This window comes from Buteo buteo, chromosome 14, assembly GCF_964188355.1.
Source record: "Buteo buteo chromosome 14, bButBut1.hap1.1, whole genome shotgun sequence".
NCBI lineage: Eukaryota > Metazoa > Chordata > Aves > Accipitriformes > Accipitridae > Buteo > Buteo buteo.
In genome coordinates, this window is record NC_134184.1 from 3,791,687 (window position 1) to 3,808,341 (window position 16,655).

The window sequence follows — 16,655 nt, forward strand, 5'->3', positions numbered from 1 at the left end:
AGATAAATGTACATTTGCTGTAAACAGAAATGCTTCTACATTTTAAACATGGCATATGTGAGGCACAGAATTGCTGAAGCGCCTTAATACTGGCATTCAAAGCAGTTACATGAACAGATGTTGTTTGAAACCTTCGGGAAAGAATTTCTTGCGGAGAGTATGTTTCCTTTGGATTATATCAGTGTTTGATTTACATTGAAGTAACAACTCGCTGTTTAATGAGCTCAAAAGAGCTGAAAACTGCAAAAAGGCACTTCAAATATTTAGCACTTTAACTGGTAAATAAATAAATAAATAAATCTTAAAAGGAATAAAATTATTTTCTTTGACAGTACATGCAGGCCACCCACCTCTCAGTTCAGTTATGGATTTCTTTAATAAGTGAATTTCAGTTTTATCAGTTGTTTCGTCACTCTGTCCATTTATACATCTATAGCCCAGTGCAACTTTTTCTTGGAGTTTATCCATCCTAGCACTAATGGGTTATGATGTGTCATAAAGAAAACGAAATATTAACTCTTTATGTGGTTTTAATCCATCAATATCTTCTATTTGTTCACAAGGGAAAGTTTTATGAAGCAGTTTATTGATCGCCAGCAACAAGACACCAGCTGTTTGCTGCGAAGACTTCCTTCAGCATCTTCTTCCTCATGTGACCACTCTAAAAGATCAGCAATTGAAGAAAACAAATACATTGATCAAAAGGTAAATGAAGAGTATAGGGCAGTATGTGTCTTTCCTTGAGTATTGTGAGGAAAGACCTCAGATTATTCAGTTTGTCACACTACCTAAAAGTGAACATAAGCCAGGGTGACTGAACACAGGCTAAAATGCTGTGTTTAATTTAGCTTAAAACAGACATCACAGCAAATCCTCATTTGGTTTAAATTTTCCTGTCTCCTTTGACTTCAAAATTGAGGATTTGATACATAATTTTGTTCAATGCATCCATCTTACAAAGCTGGTTTTTTAAGTAGTCTTGCTTTTAAGCACTGAGAAGCTACTGGAAAATTAAAGTTTGTGAATATTGCATTGGATTTTTGAGTGCCCTAATACTGTTACAACGTTGAGAACACACTTCACTGCAGCAAGGTCTCTGAGTAATCACTGGAGATGAGTAAAAACTTAAGAATTATTCTAATTATTTAGAGGACATTAACCTCTCTGTAGGCCTGGGAATCACTAGAAAACAGATGCTGAACACATATTTGATACCCATTGTGCTAAATGCTGCTAGTCTCCCAGCCGGACTGGCATGGACGGTTGGATTTGAAATATATCAAGACTGCTTGGAACGATGGTGATGATGATGACAACGATGACGCAGCATAAGTAAATGTGTGTGACTTCTGGCACCTTGCAAAAATACAAGGGCAGAAAAAATCTTCATGTGCATCATGGAAGATACTGGTTTCCTAGATTTCTCATGGCATCTACACTGACACCACTTCATCACTTGTAATATCATGTAACTTATTTGTGACATTCTAACAGACAAAAGAAAAGTCCTTTCAGTATTCATAACAGGGTGCTCAAATCCTGTTTGAATATTAACATCAGGGGTTTGTAAATACATTTTAAGTTACAGAATCACAGACAAGGAGAAGAATGAGGGTACATATTGTTGTTACTCGGCATAACTCTGTCTTTCCTAGCATGTGGTTTGCAACTATAACTCAGGACAGTATTCATACAGGCAGGAAGCACAGTTGGGGAAAACAATACTCTTCTGATAATGAATGAAAAGAGACAATTTGCAAACTACTGTTTATTTCCATCCCTGTTTCAGTGGAGGAACCCATTCCTGTGGCTGATGTATTCTATGACATCAGTAAGCCAAAGCTGAACAGCATGGGCTGAGAGGGAGGTCTGTGGTAAAATATTATTTATCAGACAAGGAAGGCCATAGGAATCAAGACTAAATGGACATCATTTACTCTAACAAGCACAGCAGAAAAATTGGATAAGTTATTAAATGACAAGCCTAGGGGTCAGCAGAACTATACCAAATATCACTAATGATGGATCTCAAACACTGTGTCAGGGAAATCAGAGTACATTTCTACCACGTAATGAAGAGATGAACAGAGACCTTAAACTTGTCTCAGCCACACAGATAAGTCCACAGTATGCAATGCAGAGCTGTGCAATGATTCGGTAGATCTGTTCACATGAATATAGTTAGGTATATTAGATTGCAATCTTAATTCCTTCTGCCTGCTGTTAACAAAAGTGAATCGTTACTGTGTTTGAACATAGATGAATACATGGCACAGTTTATTCAATGAGATCTTGCAATATGAAAACAGAATGCTGCATTCTTTTCAAATTTTCACTTCCCTCCAAGAGCAAATATGCATGATCTGACTTTCATTTTTGAATTGAAATAAGTGTTTGCAAATTGGTTTTGCACTATTCAACCTGCTTTAAGCACATACTTTTGGATTCCTGTGCCTTAAGGGCAGAATCAATGATGAGTAATATATCTGATAAATGTAGCTTAAAACAAGGTATTTACACATTCCTATTAAGAGGGAGAAAGCACTAGGAAGGATTTTGTGAAAGTAATTACTCTGGCTTTCTATAGTTACAGTTGCCAAGGCAACCTCACTTTTGTATGAGCAAATCTTCTTAAAAATATCTTATCCTTAAAACAAGCTTGGAATGACTGGTTGCACTTAAATATAAACCTTACATGCACACTTCACTTTCCTTTGTCAAAAAAGAAACCTGACCAAACATTTTACTAATCCCAGTACCTAGTAGGATGCATTCCCGCTGCTCCTGATAGCAGTGCAATGGCTTCAGAAACTTTTCACATCTTTTTTGCATTGTAGTTGATGAAAAAAATAGGGTGGAATCAAAAGGTAAGATTCTGCTGGCAGATTTGACTCTGTCCTTCCTTTGTGGTGCCTGAACTATGGCTAGTTCCTCCAGTTTCTCCTGGACTTATATCAGTATTTCTGCGTTCCACACCTGCTGAAGTGATAGGAAGTACTTAATACATACATTCCCTTATTTCCACTTCAGCAGCATTCTTTTTTTCTTTCTCTAAAAATCTGCCACTATATATATATGGTGTTGGTTTTGTGTTCAAAATCAATCTGACCCATAATTTGTGATAATTGATAAAGCAAATTGGCATTTGTTCTCTTATATAATGGGTTGAGTAAGTCTTTTCAGTGTTATAATTCCCCACTTCCTTGAAAAGATGTTTTAAGTTGTAAAAGAGGAGTAGGTTTTCATTGCATTCTTTTTTTTTAAGGTATTTGACCTTCTCAAAATAATTGAAAAAATTATTTATTCATATATATTACCATAACCATGACGACAATTGGTTTGAAATCATTTTCATCTATGCCAAATCAAAAGAACAGCTTTGAAGAACAGATTTCTCTGCTATACTCCTTTTTTCTAGTCAAGTCAGTGAGTTCCAGAAGATTTTCTAACTCTTCCAAATTTCTGAACTATTATCAAAGTAATAAACTAACCAAACACCAATAGATAAAATTACTTTTAGATACCTAAATGTATCTAAAATGCCCTTTACCTTTTATAAGTCCCCTAAGAGTTCTCTCTCAATGCGTGGAGTCTGAGTGTGTGTGTGGAAACAGACTGTGCCGTGTTGATTCTTCTACATCCGATGCCAGCAACACCTGGGCTATCTCAGTTACGGGTGCTTGATAGGCAGCTTAGCATGATGCTTTGATTGAGTTGTTTATGATTATCTGTAACTTTGTAAAACTGGGTTTCTCTGGCATTCTCTGAACTTAAGACTGCTGGAAATGTAGGATGGTCATTTTTTGCTCTCTGCTAGAGGTCCTGCTGAGCAAATTTTCTTAAACCCATTGATCTTGCCATAGACCTCCTCCGCTGTGTGCTGAGCTAGTCTATCCTGACGTGGTTTGCAGGCCGTAAGATGAAGAGCTCTGAGTCTAATTAGAGAAACCAGGACTGTCCTGGTTGGTGAGGATACCCCTGTTGCAGTAGAAAGTACCATGAAGATACTTTCTGGTGAAAGAAGGAAGATTGCTCAGAAAAAGGGCAAGTATAAGGAGACAGTGCCATTATAAAATTAATGGAAAAGGTATCTGAGGAAAGGGTTAAAAAATGAAAAGGGAAAGTTATGGTATTAAATGAACATTGTAGATATGAGAGAAGGTGAGTTTCAGAGACAGAGAAGGAAGTGTTCTTCTATACTTCCACATTTGTATGAAAATTATTCACAGTGTGCTGGGAATTTCCTTAGCTAACCAATATTTCAGTAAATTCTTGGACAGGAGAACTGGATGAAATATGGAAACATAATTTTTGTGAGAGTGGGTGGATGAGAAGAAAGGAAGTTGGCAGAAAATAAGGACATCTCACTGTGGTGTCTCTCACAAGAGCCTGAGGGATAGTCACAGCAAGTTTCAGGGAACAAAGAACTAAACGAGCTGTAAGATTTACAACAAATCAGGTGTCTGGTAAAACGCAGCTGAGTTGGCTGTAGAGCATTGGCCTTGGCTCCTTAACTTCAAAACTAGAATCAGAGGAGCACAGAAACACCTCTTAACAAGACCTGCAGAAATTTGTTGTGAGAAGGACGCTCCTGAACTGGTAACTTACCTTTGGCCCCACAAAACAGCACATTGCTGTTAAATTAGAGTTCAAAACTGACAGGCTCATGAAATGAACTTTGAAAATGCCTATGGCTCAATATGTAGACACCCATGTGCATCTTTACAGCAGTGGCACCGCAGGAGTGAATTACAAAACAAAGTGAAAGAGCATTTAATATATCCATGTATTTTATAGTTCAGACTTTGAGCATCTCCCATTTAATTGAAGGAATATAAACAAGCCAGGTCCCTTATTTCTGCATTTGTAAGATTAATTGGATAGTAGCAAACATATTTTCTCTTTGCTGTCCTCTGTCATCCTGTTTCCTTTCTGTTTCCTTTCACATATATGAGTTTTGTTCTTAGCTCTGCAAGCAGTGAAGTTCATAGCCATTCCTCTTCCCTGTGGGAGCAAGATCCATCATTAAGGTCTAGCCCCTGTGAAAGCTTGACCTCCCATGCCATATGTCTCTCCCATTGATTTCCTACTTACAGCAGAATGTACCTGTATGACGGGAGATCGTGGTCAGAACGTGAGAGCTGACCTCAGAGGTAGCCAGAACAATTACCATGGAGGACTATGAATATTAAGCAGCAGACCTCACACTGGATTCTGCGTTCTTTGGGGAGTTGGAGCACTGAGGTGATATGTTCCTGATGACCTGTGTTGCCTTGCAGGTGGGCTGCTGAGCTTTGCACCTGCTTTTTTTAGGCTAGTTGCCTTCATTCCCAGGTATGATCCTGCTGATATCCATTAAAGTTAGATGGGATGGAATACAAGCATCAACCCAATTATAAGCCTCATCCTAGAAGGGCCTCAGTACTTCCTTGGAGATAACACCCTTTGGTTTATGTAGAAATCATTATCTTGACACCTCAGGGAAAGTTTATGATTTTATCTGTTTACAATTTCACACATAAATTCAACACACAATATGAGTGCCTACAACTTTTAACACACGTTTGGTTAACATCATAGATACTCCATTTGTGAGCTGCTGAGAGATGCCACCTATTTTTTATAAGATGTTGTTGTTTAATCTGTCAGGTATTCCGGAATGTCATCTTCTGATCTGTGCTCAGCTTCTTTCATTAACTATTCTGTTTCTTGCAAAAAGAACCATGTATATTCAGAGAATATTTTGAAAGGACTTTTCCTTGCAGAAAGTATTTGCAATTGTAAAAGCTGAAATAGCCTTTCAGCTTTTCGAAGGCATAGCTTTTAGTGTTGAAGAGAGGGTGTCCCAAGATATCTTTCACAAAATCATCAGGCATGAAGACATACTCGTAAACTTCATTTGTATTTTTTCCTTCTTAGGAAAGAACCAAGGGTAGAATATTTATTCATAAATTGTCATTTCCAGAATTTCTACTTCTTATTGTAGTAAAGTTATGTCCCAAGTTAATCAACCTCTACTGAACTTTATTTTGGGCATTCTATTGTGCAAAGCAGAATTTTGGCATGAAAAGTATGATAGCATTTTGTTGTGTTCCTCATTATTCTTTTCTCTAAATAATTTGAAAGAATAATTTTATCACATTAATTTTCAATATAGCAGAAACTAATAAAGTGTAATTGTACATGAATTCCAAGTAGAAAAGGTTATTTATTTTTAAACACTAATAAATACATTTTTTCTGAAGTAATTCTTGCAGTATCAACAAAAATCATTCAAACTTTATCTTAATCTCCCTTTACTGAGCATCTGAGTAGAAGTCTGTCCTACAATTTCAGTTTCCGTATACCGCTTGTTAATTAAACACAGCCAAGTGCTTCAGTCTTACCTATTTATGTCATTCACAGGATATTGCCAAAATCTATCTAGCTCTAACTTTCAGAAAAGTCATTAAAACAATCTTACCTGCTGGAATGAGAACGGCCTATGGATCCAGCATTTTTTTGCTCATTACAGTCTTGATTTTCAAAGAAGATTATTTTTGTCCCTTGTCTGTTCTCATCAGATCTTTCTAATGAAGTTAACATATGTAAATGCAGTATTTCAGGTTTTCTGAAAATTAATCAGGAGACCTCTTTGTCTGTTCTGCATTTTTTAAAGATTTTGTTTATTTTTAGATAAAATGGATATGTAACAATATCCTTGTGTCCCTGTGTCTAAATAATCAATTTATTGAAAAAGACACTTTCTCATTAAGTATTTTACCACATACATATTTCAGCTGGTAATGTTTAACTTTTCTGACTGTGTTTGCCTTCAGAGCAGAGAAGACAGAACTGCAGTCGTAACAAGACTCTGTTCTTGTTATGGTCTGTCTCCGGCTTCTGATGATTTTAAATCTCTTTGTCACTATTGCATCTACCTAGTATGTTCAAAATTCTGCCTGGAAAAGACCAATTTTCAATTAAATTACATTCTGAGAGAAAGGGGCTGGGGACTGGATACTTCACCATTTTCAGAAAGGGACATAATTCAGCACTTCTTTCTGGCATTAGCTTTCTCCTTCATCAGTTTTGTACTAGAAGATTTTGAGGGTTTGATACAAAGGCTGTGAAGATGCATCAAAACACAAGGGGCTGATCATACTCCTCCTGTTTCTTCTATCAAACAAAATACAGACATGGCAAAATTTTTAGGGCTGTTGTATTTGGAGTGAAGGGAGAGGCAATGAGGGCCCGGGTCACAGATAAACCCTCCTATCTGAGCCTTATACTCTCCCTTTCCCTGCTTCTACCAAGGAATCCAGATCTCCTTCTCCAAGCCCTTCAGTTGCCCTCACCCACTCAGAGGACTCATTCACAAGAACTGATTAAATATAGTCGTTGATTGCTTTGTTCTAGTGAAGGGAACTATATGCATGTGCTTTTATGACCAGGAGTTACATTCTTCCTTGTTCCCCCAACCCAAGTTACCTCCCACTTGAAACTCTCAGTTCATAACAAGTTTTCTTCCCTTCCCAGTCCAGCCCAGCCTGGCAGCCTCGTCTTCCCTAGGGTCTTAAGACCCCCAATTCAAGGTATGGAGTGGAGCCTTCTCCTCTGTCGCTGTGCACCCAGCAGAACATGTTACCAAAACCACATCAGCTTGGCCAGGAGTCCTCACTTCCACTCTGCTGTTGGCTGCCATGAGTAATCTGCCCAGCCCTCTTTACTAGCTTTTTCCAAGGTCTGCCTGACTCCTGCATCGAGTAAAGATAGAAAACAGAATAAAATAAACCTATCCAAGGCTGCACTTGCCAAAATGATCAGAGGGATGGACCACCTCTCCTACAAGGACAGGCTGAGAAAGTTGGGGTTGTTTAGCCTGGAGAAGAGGTTCCAGGGAGACCTTACTGCAGCCTTTCAATACTTAAGGGGGCTTTTAAGAAAGATGGGGACAGACTTTTTAGTAGGGCCGGTAGTGATAGGACAAGGGGTAATGGTTTTAAACTAAAAGAGAGTAGATTCAGACTAGATGTAAAGACATTTTTTACAATGAGGGTGGTGAAACACTGGCACAGGTTGCCCAGAGAGGTGGTAGATGCCCCATCCCTGGAAACATTCAAGGTCAGGTTGGTCGGGGCTCTGAGCAACCTGATCTAGTTGAAGACGTCCCTGCTTGTTGCAGGGTGGTTGGACTAGATGACCTTTAAAGGTCCCTTCCAACCCAAACCATTCTATGATTCTGTGAAAAACCTGCCTGTTAAACCACTGAAAATGAAAAACTCAGATATGCCGAAGGGAAGAACCCAACCATAGTATGACAAGACGTAAAAGAGAGGGATTATTCTCCCTCCCTGGAGCTGCTCCCCCATGTGTCTGAGATGGACTATTATCATTCCCTTTAAATCTTTGAGGGGTTTGTGTATGCTAATATTAGCCTTGTCCACATTCTCAGACTTAATTGAAAAAGGTTCGTAGCTATGAAAGGACATGTAGATTTTCCAAACCAGTAGTCAGCTAATTAGAACATGGCTTTCCTTAAGAGACAGGCAGCAATCAAGGGCTACAAAAGGAATTAAGGCTATTTCAGGTCAGTGACTCCCAAGAGTTAAGGAGATTATGCCTACTTCTCATTCTAGACATCTGATCAAAAGGGACAGCCTTTGACTCCTTGTGGCACTTATCTAATGCTAGGCCACTTTCTTGACTGTTTAGTGAGCCTGTTTCTTATATAGGACAACCTCACCAAGGGCCAGATTTTCAAAGTCCAAATGAAAATTGTTGTACTTTAAGAGAAAGAAATGGATTAGGTGATCTCTAGAGATCCCTTGTAATTGCATCCTTCATGATTCTGTAGGCTTTAAGCAAAGTTTTCAAAATAGCTTAAGAAATACCCCACCGATTTCTATAGGATTTAGTCACTTAACCTGCTTAAATTCTTTTGAACATTTTGTTAGGTATCTACCAATAACTTTCAGTCTAGCCTTCCATCACTCTTCATATTTTTGTCACATTCATTTTGATAGAGTCCGATCTCTTCAAGCCAAACATGCATAGGCAGAATGCTGTTCAACAAATAATAATATTTGCATTTGAGAGGCTACACAGCAAACTCCAAAAAATGTGGGCCAAAAATATCCTGTATTTAATGGAATGCTCAAGCTTTGAACAGATTCTGCCCAAATATTTCCTTGCTGTTTCTTAAAAATCACTCTGATATATATTGCTTACTGTATTGACTCTTCATATTTTCCCTAGAAGCTGTACATGTTTAAATAACAATATAATACCTAACAATCTGTTCATTCTGCAATCTACATAAACCATCAGTTGGCATCCAACAAATTCCAAACTGAAACAGAAGCTTTGGATGATTTTTTTTTCCTTGCTTGGAATTTCTGGCATGGTACAGAAGACTATTCCCATATGGTCCTGCAGTTGCCTATAAAAGATTGTTATCAACAGCACTAAGCTAAAATTCCTAATTTTCATATAATACTTAAGAAATTGCATTATAAAAATATATTGCGCGCACTTTTTATTTTCCATTGTCAACCAAACTTTTCAGATATTTATATCTCATTATTTACTTATGACCTTGTCTCACCTTGTGTTGCAGAACACCCACCAGTGCTTGTCTCTTCTGCCAACTCAGCAGTGATCTGATACAAAAATAATACACGACATCACCACAGTTTTTACTTGTTGATAGCATACATTTCTCTGTCAAATTCAAGTTGCAAACAATTGCTTTATGCAGTGCTTGCTGGGGTTTGTGCACTGCAAACATGTCACTAGCAAAACATATCAAAACCTTGACGATGAATAGCATTTCTTAAACCTTAAAACCACTGAGCCGTCTCTTAGCTGTTACAAATTGGCATACATCCCCCTGAAGTCAGCAGCGCTGTGCCAGTACACCTAGGCTGTAGGACTGGTCCACAGTCATTAGCTGTCACCTAGCAAAGGTATCGTCCTGTGTTGCTTTGCTTTTAATCTTACGCCAAGGATTTTCTTTTTCCAGGGTAGAAAGCCTGAATTTTTTTAAATAGACTACTAAATAAATAATTCAAAATATCTGCACTACCTTTTCAGAGCAGCGGGTGGCACTTGTGGAGCAACAATGTTTTGTGATTTAGCTTCTTTTACAACAGTTGCAGTGGTTTATTGCTTTGTCCTTGTCGTTTTGGACAAATGGGATTTCATAGAATCATTCAGATCGAGTTCACACCCACTGGACTGAGTCATTTTGTCTGCCTGAAGTCTGTCCTGCCAACAGCAGCAGTGCAGGGTGCCAGCACTTGTGGAAGAAGCACTATCTGCAGATTTCCTAATTCTGTGCCTACAGGCACATCTGTGTAAATAAACTCAAAGGCATGTGGGAACCAAGGCATGAGCTTTATTCATGGTTTTGTAGCAGCACATGCTTTCCGTCTAAAACCTTTTCATCCAGGAAATATTATCGGTAATTTGCTGACCTGTGACAGCTGCTCCTTACAGATTAAAGTAACCTGCAGGAGTTCTTTAAAATGTGTTGTTGAAAACATATTTAACAGTAATCAGATGCTATTAGGTGATTTCAGGACACTGTCTTATGCGAAAAAAATAATGCTTTATAGCAGAAAGCTATATGGCACTGTTATTTCTGCACTGAGTGTACTTATAGGCTGCATAAAGAAGTAAATAAATAAATAATGGCTAATAAAGATACACTGAGGGTGTCCTCACAGTACATGACAATCTGTAATAAAAAACCCAGCAGGCTAAACAGATATACCCTAAAATAACCTCAGTAGAGTATACTGTACTTACTTAATTCCACATTATCTGATCGAGTAACGTCTTTTTTACATTAACACTGCTAATAATTTCTTCTGCAACATTCAAGAACCCGGCAGGTATCACAAGTTTTAATTGCCAGCCTCATTCTACACCAGCATGCAGCATCTAGACATTATTAAACAAAATACTGATAATCACCCCCATTTTCTGTTTGTACAGTTCCATTGCATTTGCCTGGTGTGCTATGTGAATTTGGAAAATTAAATGGGAGCAGTTTGGTTTATTTATCTAATATAGAAATAAGGACACATTTTTAAAATCTATAATAATGTTTGATTTTCTTCAATACACATATTGACATATGCATGTTGCTATTTGACTGACTGCTGACTCCTTTAAATGGGAGAAATGGATCAATCGTGCATATCTAAAAATATTATCTTGAATCGCTTCTTCTGGATATTTTAAATTTAAGATAAATTCACCAGGGTTCTGCTGAGGCAAGGACTCCTAACTCCTAAAGAGCAATGAGGACTATTATCGTGAAAAGCTGTAATCCTTGGAAGGGCCTGGGTTGTATTATCAGCTCCATTTTGGACCACTGAGATCCCTAGGCACTAAAGTATAGGATCTTGTGCATGCTTATGTATTCCTGGATTAAAGAACTGGATACCTGGCTCCAGTCTAAATTCTATCACAATGCAGAGGCAGACAGGATGGTAACAAACCTTTGAAACTTCACCTAAGCCTCAGTCCTTTGGGTATGCTTAGACCATGGTCAATGCCCAAGGATGTACTGCCTCAGGTGCAAGTTTCACAGCTAGTCCTTCTGAAAAAAAGTGCAGGAAAAGTAAATGTGGTCTTTGCACAAATAATCTGGTGCAATGCCCTGTGTTCTGGTCCTTTTTCCTATTGCCATGATTTCTTAGGCATTTTTTTGTTTAAGCATCACTGGATAAAATTCATTAACAGCTTTGGGAGTAGGAACTGGAACCCAGTCTTCTGTCCCCCATCTCAGTGGCTCCAGACATGGGCTTCTTCCTACTGCTTCGCTCTGTGGATGTAGCTCTGTGGGTGTTGCACCTCTGTTTTTTCGGTGGCCAAATACTGGAGTGCAGTGCTGTCCTTGCAGATCTCCAACAGACGACTAGGGTGTTCACTGAAGCCATCAAAAAGGGGGTCAAACCATTTCCAGCTGAGGCATGCAAGGGATTTAGCAGTATGCTTTTATACAAAACATATGCCACTGCCTCCTTCTTTGTTAGTCTTGCTACCTCGAGGGACGATTCGGCGGTCCCTGGTAGATGACTGTGCCGGGTGTAAGTAGCCCTTGCACTACACCTGCTAGCAGCTTTTCTTGAGATGTTCTTCTTCCTTGCTGCTACTAGATGGTTTAACACTTGGCTTGGGGAAACACTAAATGTATCAGTACAAGCGCCCGGCCTCCCTGTAAAGTCTTTGAGAAGAAGTAGACTCCTCATTCCTGCTTTCCCAGGGCACAACCCCTTGTTGACGACCTATGTGGATCGCCCTGCTTGGGCCACACACTTGATGCCAAGGTGTTTTGACACCTATTTTAAACACCGAAAAGAAGTGGTCTATGCCAGATAGGGAGCTGTAGACAATTTCAGGAAAATTTATTTGCCTCAGCTTTTTTCTGAAATCAGATGAGCAAAATCTGGAAATTTGGAAGGCAATTAACACTTCCTGTGTTGGAAATCTTTTTAATTTCTAAGATGTTGACAAGCAAAGAATTGTTATTAGAAATAAATGGACATAACACATTAGCAGGCAGCACACTTTTTTCCCTGATGTTTGATGTAATTGCAATTATTCTAAAGCAATTATTTCTAACAGGAAAAAAACAACTGAAACAAAACAACTGTTTTTCCACCTTCATTATTCCCAGAAGTTTAATATTCCTAGCTGGGCCCTAAAAAAATTATTAGCTAACACCTTGCAAAAGGATAGATACTCCTGTGGTTGGAGGCTTCTTTCTCCAGTCCTGGTAAGGGGAGAAATCAGTTATCTGGGATTTCACTGACATTAATTTCACTGACATTAGAAGAAAAAAGATGTGAAAGAGTTGACACTGCTTTCACCATTGTCAGATATATCTAAATCCATATTAAGGTACCATGCTGATAAATCCACTAAACCTGTGCTAAGGTACTGCAAATGAGTTACAACCTATACAAATATGTTTCAATATATGAAATATTTACCCCTACACAATATTTAATATAATGGTATATCTCATACTGTGATTTTTCAGTTTATTTTGATGTTAACCATATCCAGGCAATAGAACAATGTTTTGGTTTATATTCAAATATTCAACAATTCTGTTAGTATTTTTTTAATCTTAACTGAAATTCCAATACCTTATTTTCCAAACCATATTCTGAAGTGTTGCATACTTTATTTCAGTTTTCAAGTTGCAGGGTTTTTAAGGAACCCACAGAATCTCAAATAGTGGTGTTTTCAAATCATGTGTATTCTTACTTCCCCAGGCTGTACAGAGATGGGTTAGGACTTCAGAAAGGTTAAAGGAGCCACACTTGAAAAGGCAACTGTTAAGAAAGAGATTGTAGCTTGCTGGTACAGGTGTGGCTTAAAAAGCAGTAGTCATTTTATTAAGGACAGCCAGTATAATTAAAAAGTTTTAAGGTATTTTCTAGGCTTCTGTTTTTCTCCAAAGGAAGGCACTTTACTGTGAATCAGAGTCAACCTGAATCTTGAGAGAAGTTCTAGCAAAATCATTTGTCAAATGAGTCTGGATTTAAGGTAGTGTTTTAGAAATCTGTTACATACATCCTTAGGTCAGACACAGATCAATTAAACAAATCTAATATTTATAATAAATAGTTTTAAAGATTTGTGCTTAAAGATTCCATTTCAGATCAATCAAAACCAAGGCATACTTTGCTAGAAGCTCCCAAATAGTTGACAGAGTTAAGTCTTACAAGGTGCCAGGGGCTTTCTGTTCATCACAGGTGCAATTCCTCAGCTAAATTCTTCAGCTGTGATTTGATCCTAGATTTGCCATGTTTGTTAACCACTTAGGAATTAAGTGGTTGGGTTTTTATGTATCTATCTCAGTCCTTTCATTTAATGTTCAGGAAGTCCTGTTTACAAGGATATGCTTAAAACACTGTTCATGACCAGAGATAAGCACAAGCATGTTTTGCTCACCACATTTTTTTGCTATGTATCAGGGAGAAAAAAGGGACCTGCTTTCATCTCACCTAGCTCTAGGCACTGAAATGATACATCTAAGCTTGGTTAGCTGGCTCTCTGTATAGTCAAGGCATCTCCAGAGTATGATCAGCCTAGTCAAAATCCAAAGTGGAGGAAGAGTAGCAGGGATTAAGACAAAGGTGTGACTTGGCCAACTGGAGAAGAAAAGAAGTCTGTAATAAAGGGAATAATATTAGTGTTAGTAACAAAACTATCTGCTTCTTTCTACCCAGAACTAGCTAGCGATTGGGATAGGGACACCAAACGCTGCAAGATCAGGCTAGGATCTTCAACATTCCTCAGGGAATTTGCTCTATGTGACCATTTTGATCTTTTCCAACATCCTTTTCCTGGAAAAGGACACCCATGCCACAGACTGTGAAAAACAGCTTTATGATAGAGAACATTATGTGTTTAATTTTACATACACTCAGCATCATAACGCTTCATTGGTCTGTCACATACACATGCTATATTTTACGGCTATTAAAAGTACACTGTCTTTTTCTTAATTTTATAGCTCCGTAAATCTGTTTTCAGCATCAGAGCAAGAAACCTTCTGGAAAAAGAGACAGCAATCAATAAAATTCTAAGGTAAGAGTCCGCAGTGATTTGATTTTGGTTTGACTGTCATCTGATTTCTCATAACCTTGTTTTTCATGAATGTTACTGTACGTATAATATTTATGATAGTGTATCCCTTTGTAGTATATCTATTGCCTTCATTATCAAAGATAAATTGCTCTTTTCTCTGGCTGTTTCATATGCTTGAACAGCAACAAGAGAGACATTGTTCTTCAGTATGTATTTGAATTCTCTGTCATGCGGAGAGATCATGTTTCAGCTCTTTTCACTTCTTCTGAATTAACCAAAAAATGTCTCTTCATAAGCAGTGTTATTTTGCCTAAAGATTTCCAGCCTAGTTCTTGCATATATATGCACATAAACATTCGCAGGGGTTGTACACTAGAAAGCATAGACTACAGCTAATCTTATTCCAAGTAGGAAATGTACAATGAAGAAGATTTCGGAACTGTGACTTCTGTAGAAGGATTTACTGAATATTTTAATAATGATCACTCATTTTGGTATTCCATATGAAGTAAGTACTCAGCACCGTAAGTAAATAATGCAAGCCTAAGTCTCTAAGACCAATGTCTAAAGTTATCATATGGGTAACACCATGCTGTGGTTTTTCATGCTACTGTTGGTTTTACATTAGAATGACTGTCATTGATATAAGGTCCATTAGCAATGCCAACAATTTATAGATCATTCTTTTTTATATATTTGCATTCTCACCAAAACAGGTGCATCTCCAGAATATTGTGAATGAGTGGTCCCAGGTAAATACACAGTATAAACAGGAATAACTGACCTGAGAAGTACAACTGTGGGTTTAGATTAAATATCGCAGTGTTTTATGAGGAGCAGTGCACTAGGAATTCAGTGTGATTTCTGGATTATGAAGTTTCTTGAAAAGTGCCTAGTAATTACACACCATTTGAGATATACTACAGCTCTAGTTCTTTTTAATGCTCTGTAAGAATACAGCACAGGGAGAATGGTAGAAATTAATAAGAAACTTTATCTGTCTTTAAACTCACGGTAATGAAAACATGAACAATTATTAAGTCAAATGAATGCTCTTTGTCAAAAAATTATTGAGAAATGTAGCTACAAGACCATAAGTATTCCATTTTAACAAAACTTAGCGCTGTATTCATAAGCACTTCTTAGTTACATGAATGTACCTTGATTTTATAGGCATTACTGTTACAGATAGATAATTACAAGTCTCTTTGTCCTAATCAAAAAAACTTTTTAAAAAATGGGTTTAGATACAGGCTTCATGGCAGTGTTTCAGTAAAACATTTGTAATGAAATTCTGTGTTATGTTACAACTGTGAAATGTTATTGACACCTCTAAGGTTACACAAATGTCAGTTTGTCTGGCATGTTTCTTATACTAGAGGAAACGTGTAGACGAATTTTTTTTTTAAAACTGTGACATCTGTAGGGGCTCCATTCTTTCTTAGATAGAAGAAAAAATTAAGTCCTGCAAACTGAAATTCAGAATTCTGATGAATTCTTCCATCAGCACCAAACTTTCTCCTTTTCAGAAGTCTGAAGCAGAGTGGGAGGAGAATCCAAGCAAACTATTCTTTGGACTTCACTAAGTTCTCAGAGGTACCAGGACAGAATCAGAAATGAGTCCTTCCAATTTCAATCCTGCTGACTTCCACTTGGTTTGTCAGAGCACGGCTTCTGCCAAAGTTTTCTATCTAGGAGGAATTCTCATCAATTCACCTGAATTCCTCTGAAGAAAAGTTTCGGAGGCAGATGAAGAACTAATTCATTGATTTATTTTAATTAATCTATTTAATCTATTAATTTAATCTACATTTGCTGTGCTTTTCCATCTACTTCCTGAGTGATCAGCAATGAACTTTTGAGGAACACAGAGAAAAGGAGGGAACTTCTGTCAAGTAAGAAAAGCGTGGGATGCTATGTCCTTTATTGCTTTCTTGAGTTGCTCGTAAGTCATTTACAAAGAGGAAGTCTTATTCTCCTCCTGAGAAAAAGGAACAAATACTGTTTATTGTTCCTTGTTATTGCCTCAGAATTGTTAAATAAGCTCTGAGCTGTGACAT

The 16,655-nt window shown here is 37.7% G+C and overlaps 1 protein-coding gene across 1 annotated transcript in view; it reads left to right on the plus strand.

The window, feature by feature from the left end:
* Window positions 1–16,655, plus strand: part of NALCN (sodium leak channel, non-selective) — a 245,834-nt gene that overhangs the window by 183,226 nt on the left and 45,953 nt on the right. Inside the window, exons 17-18 of the mRNA XM_075045904.1 lie at window positions 564–705; window positions 14,522–14,595. Of these exons, the coding sequence (XP_074902005.1) occupies window positions 564–705; window positions 14,522–14,595 (216 nt within the window). The remainder of the gene's footprint in view (window positions 1–563; window positions 706–14,521; window positions 14,596–16,655) is intronic.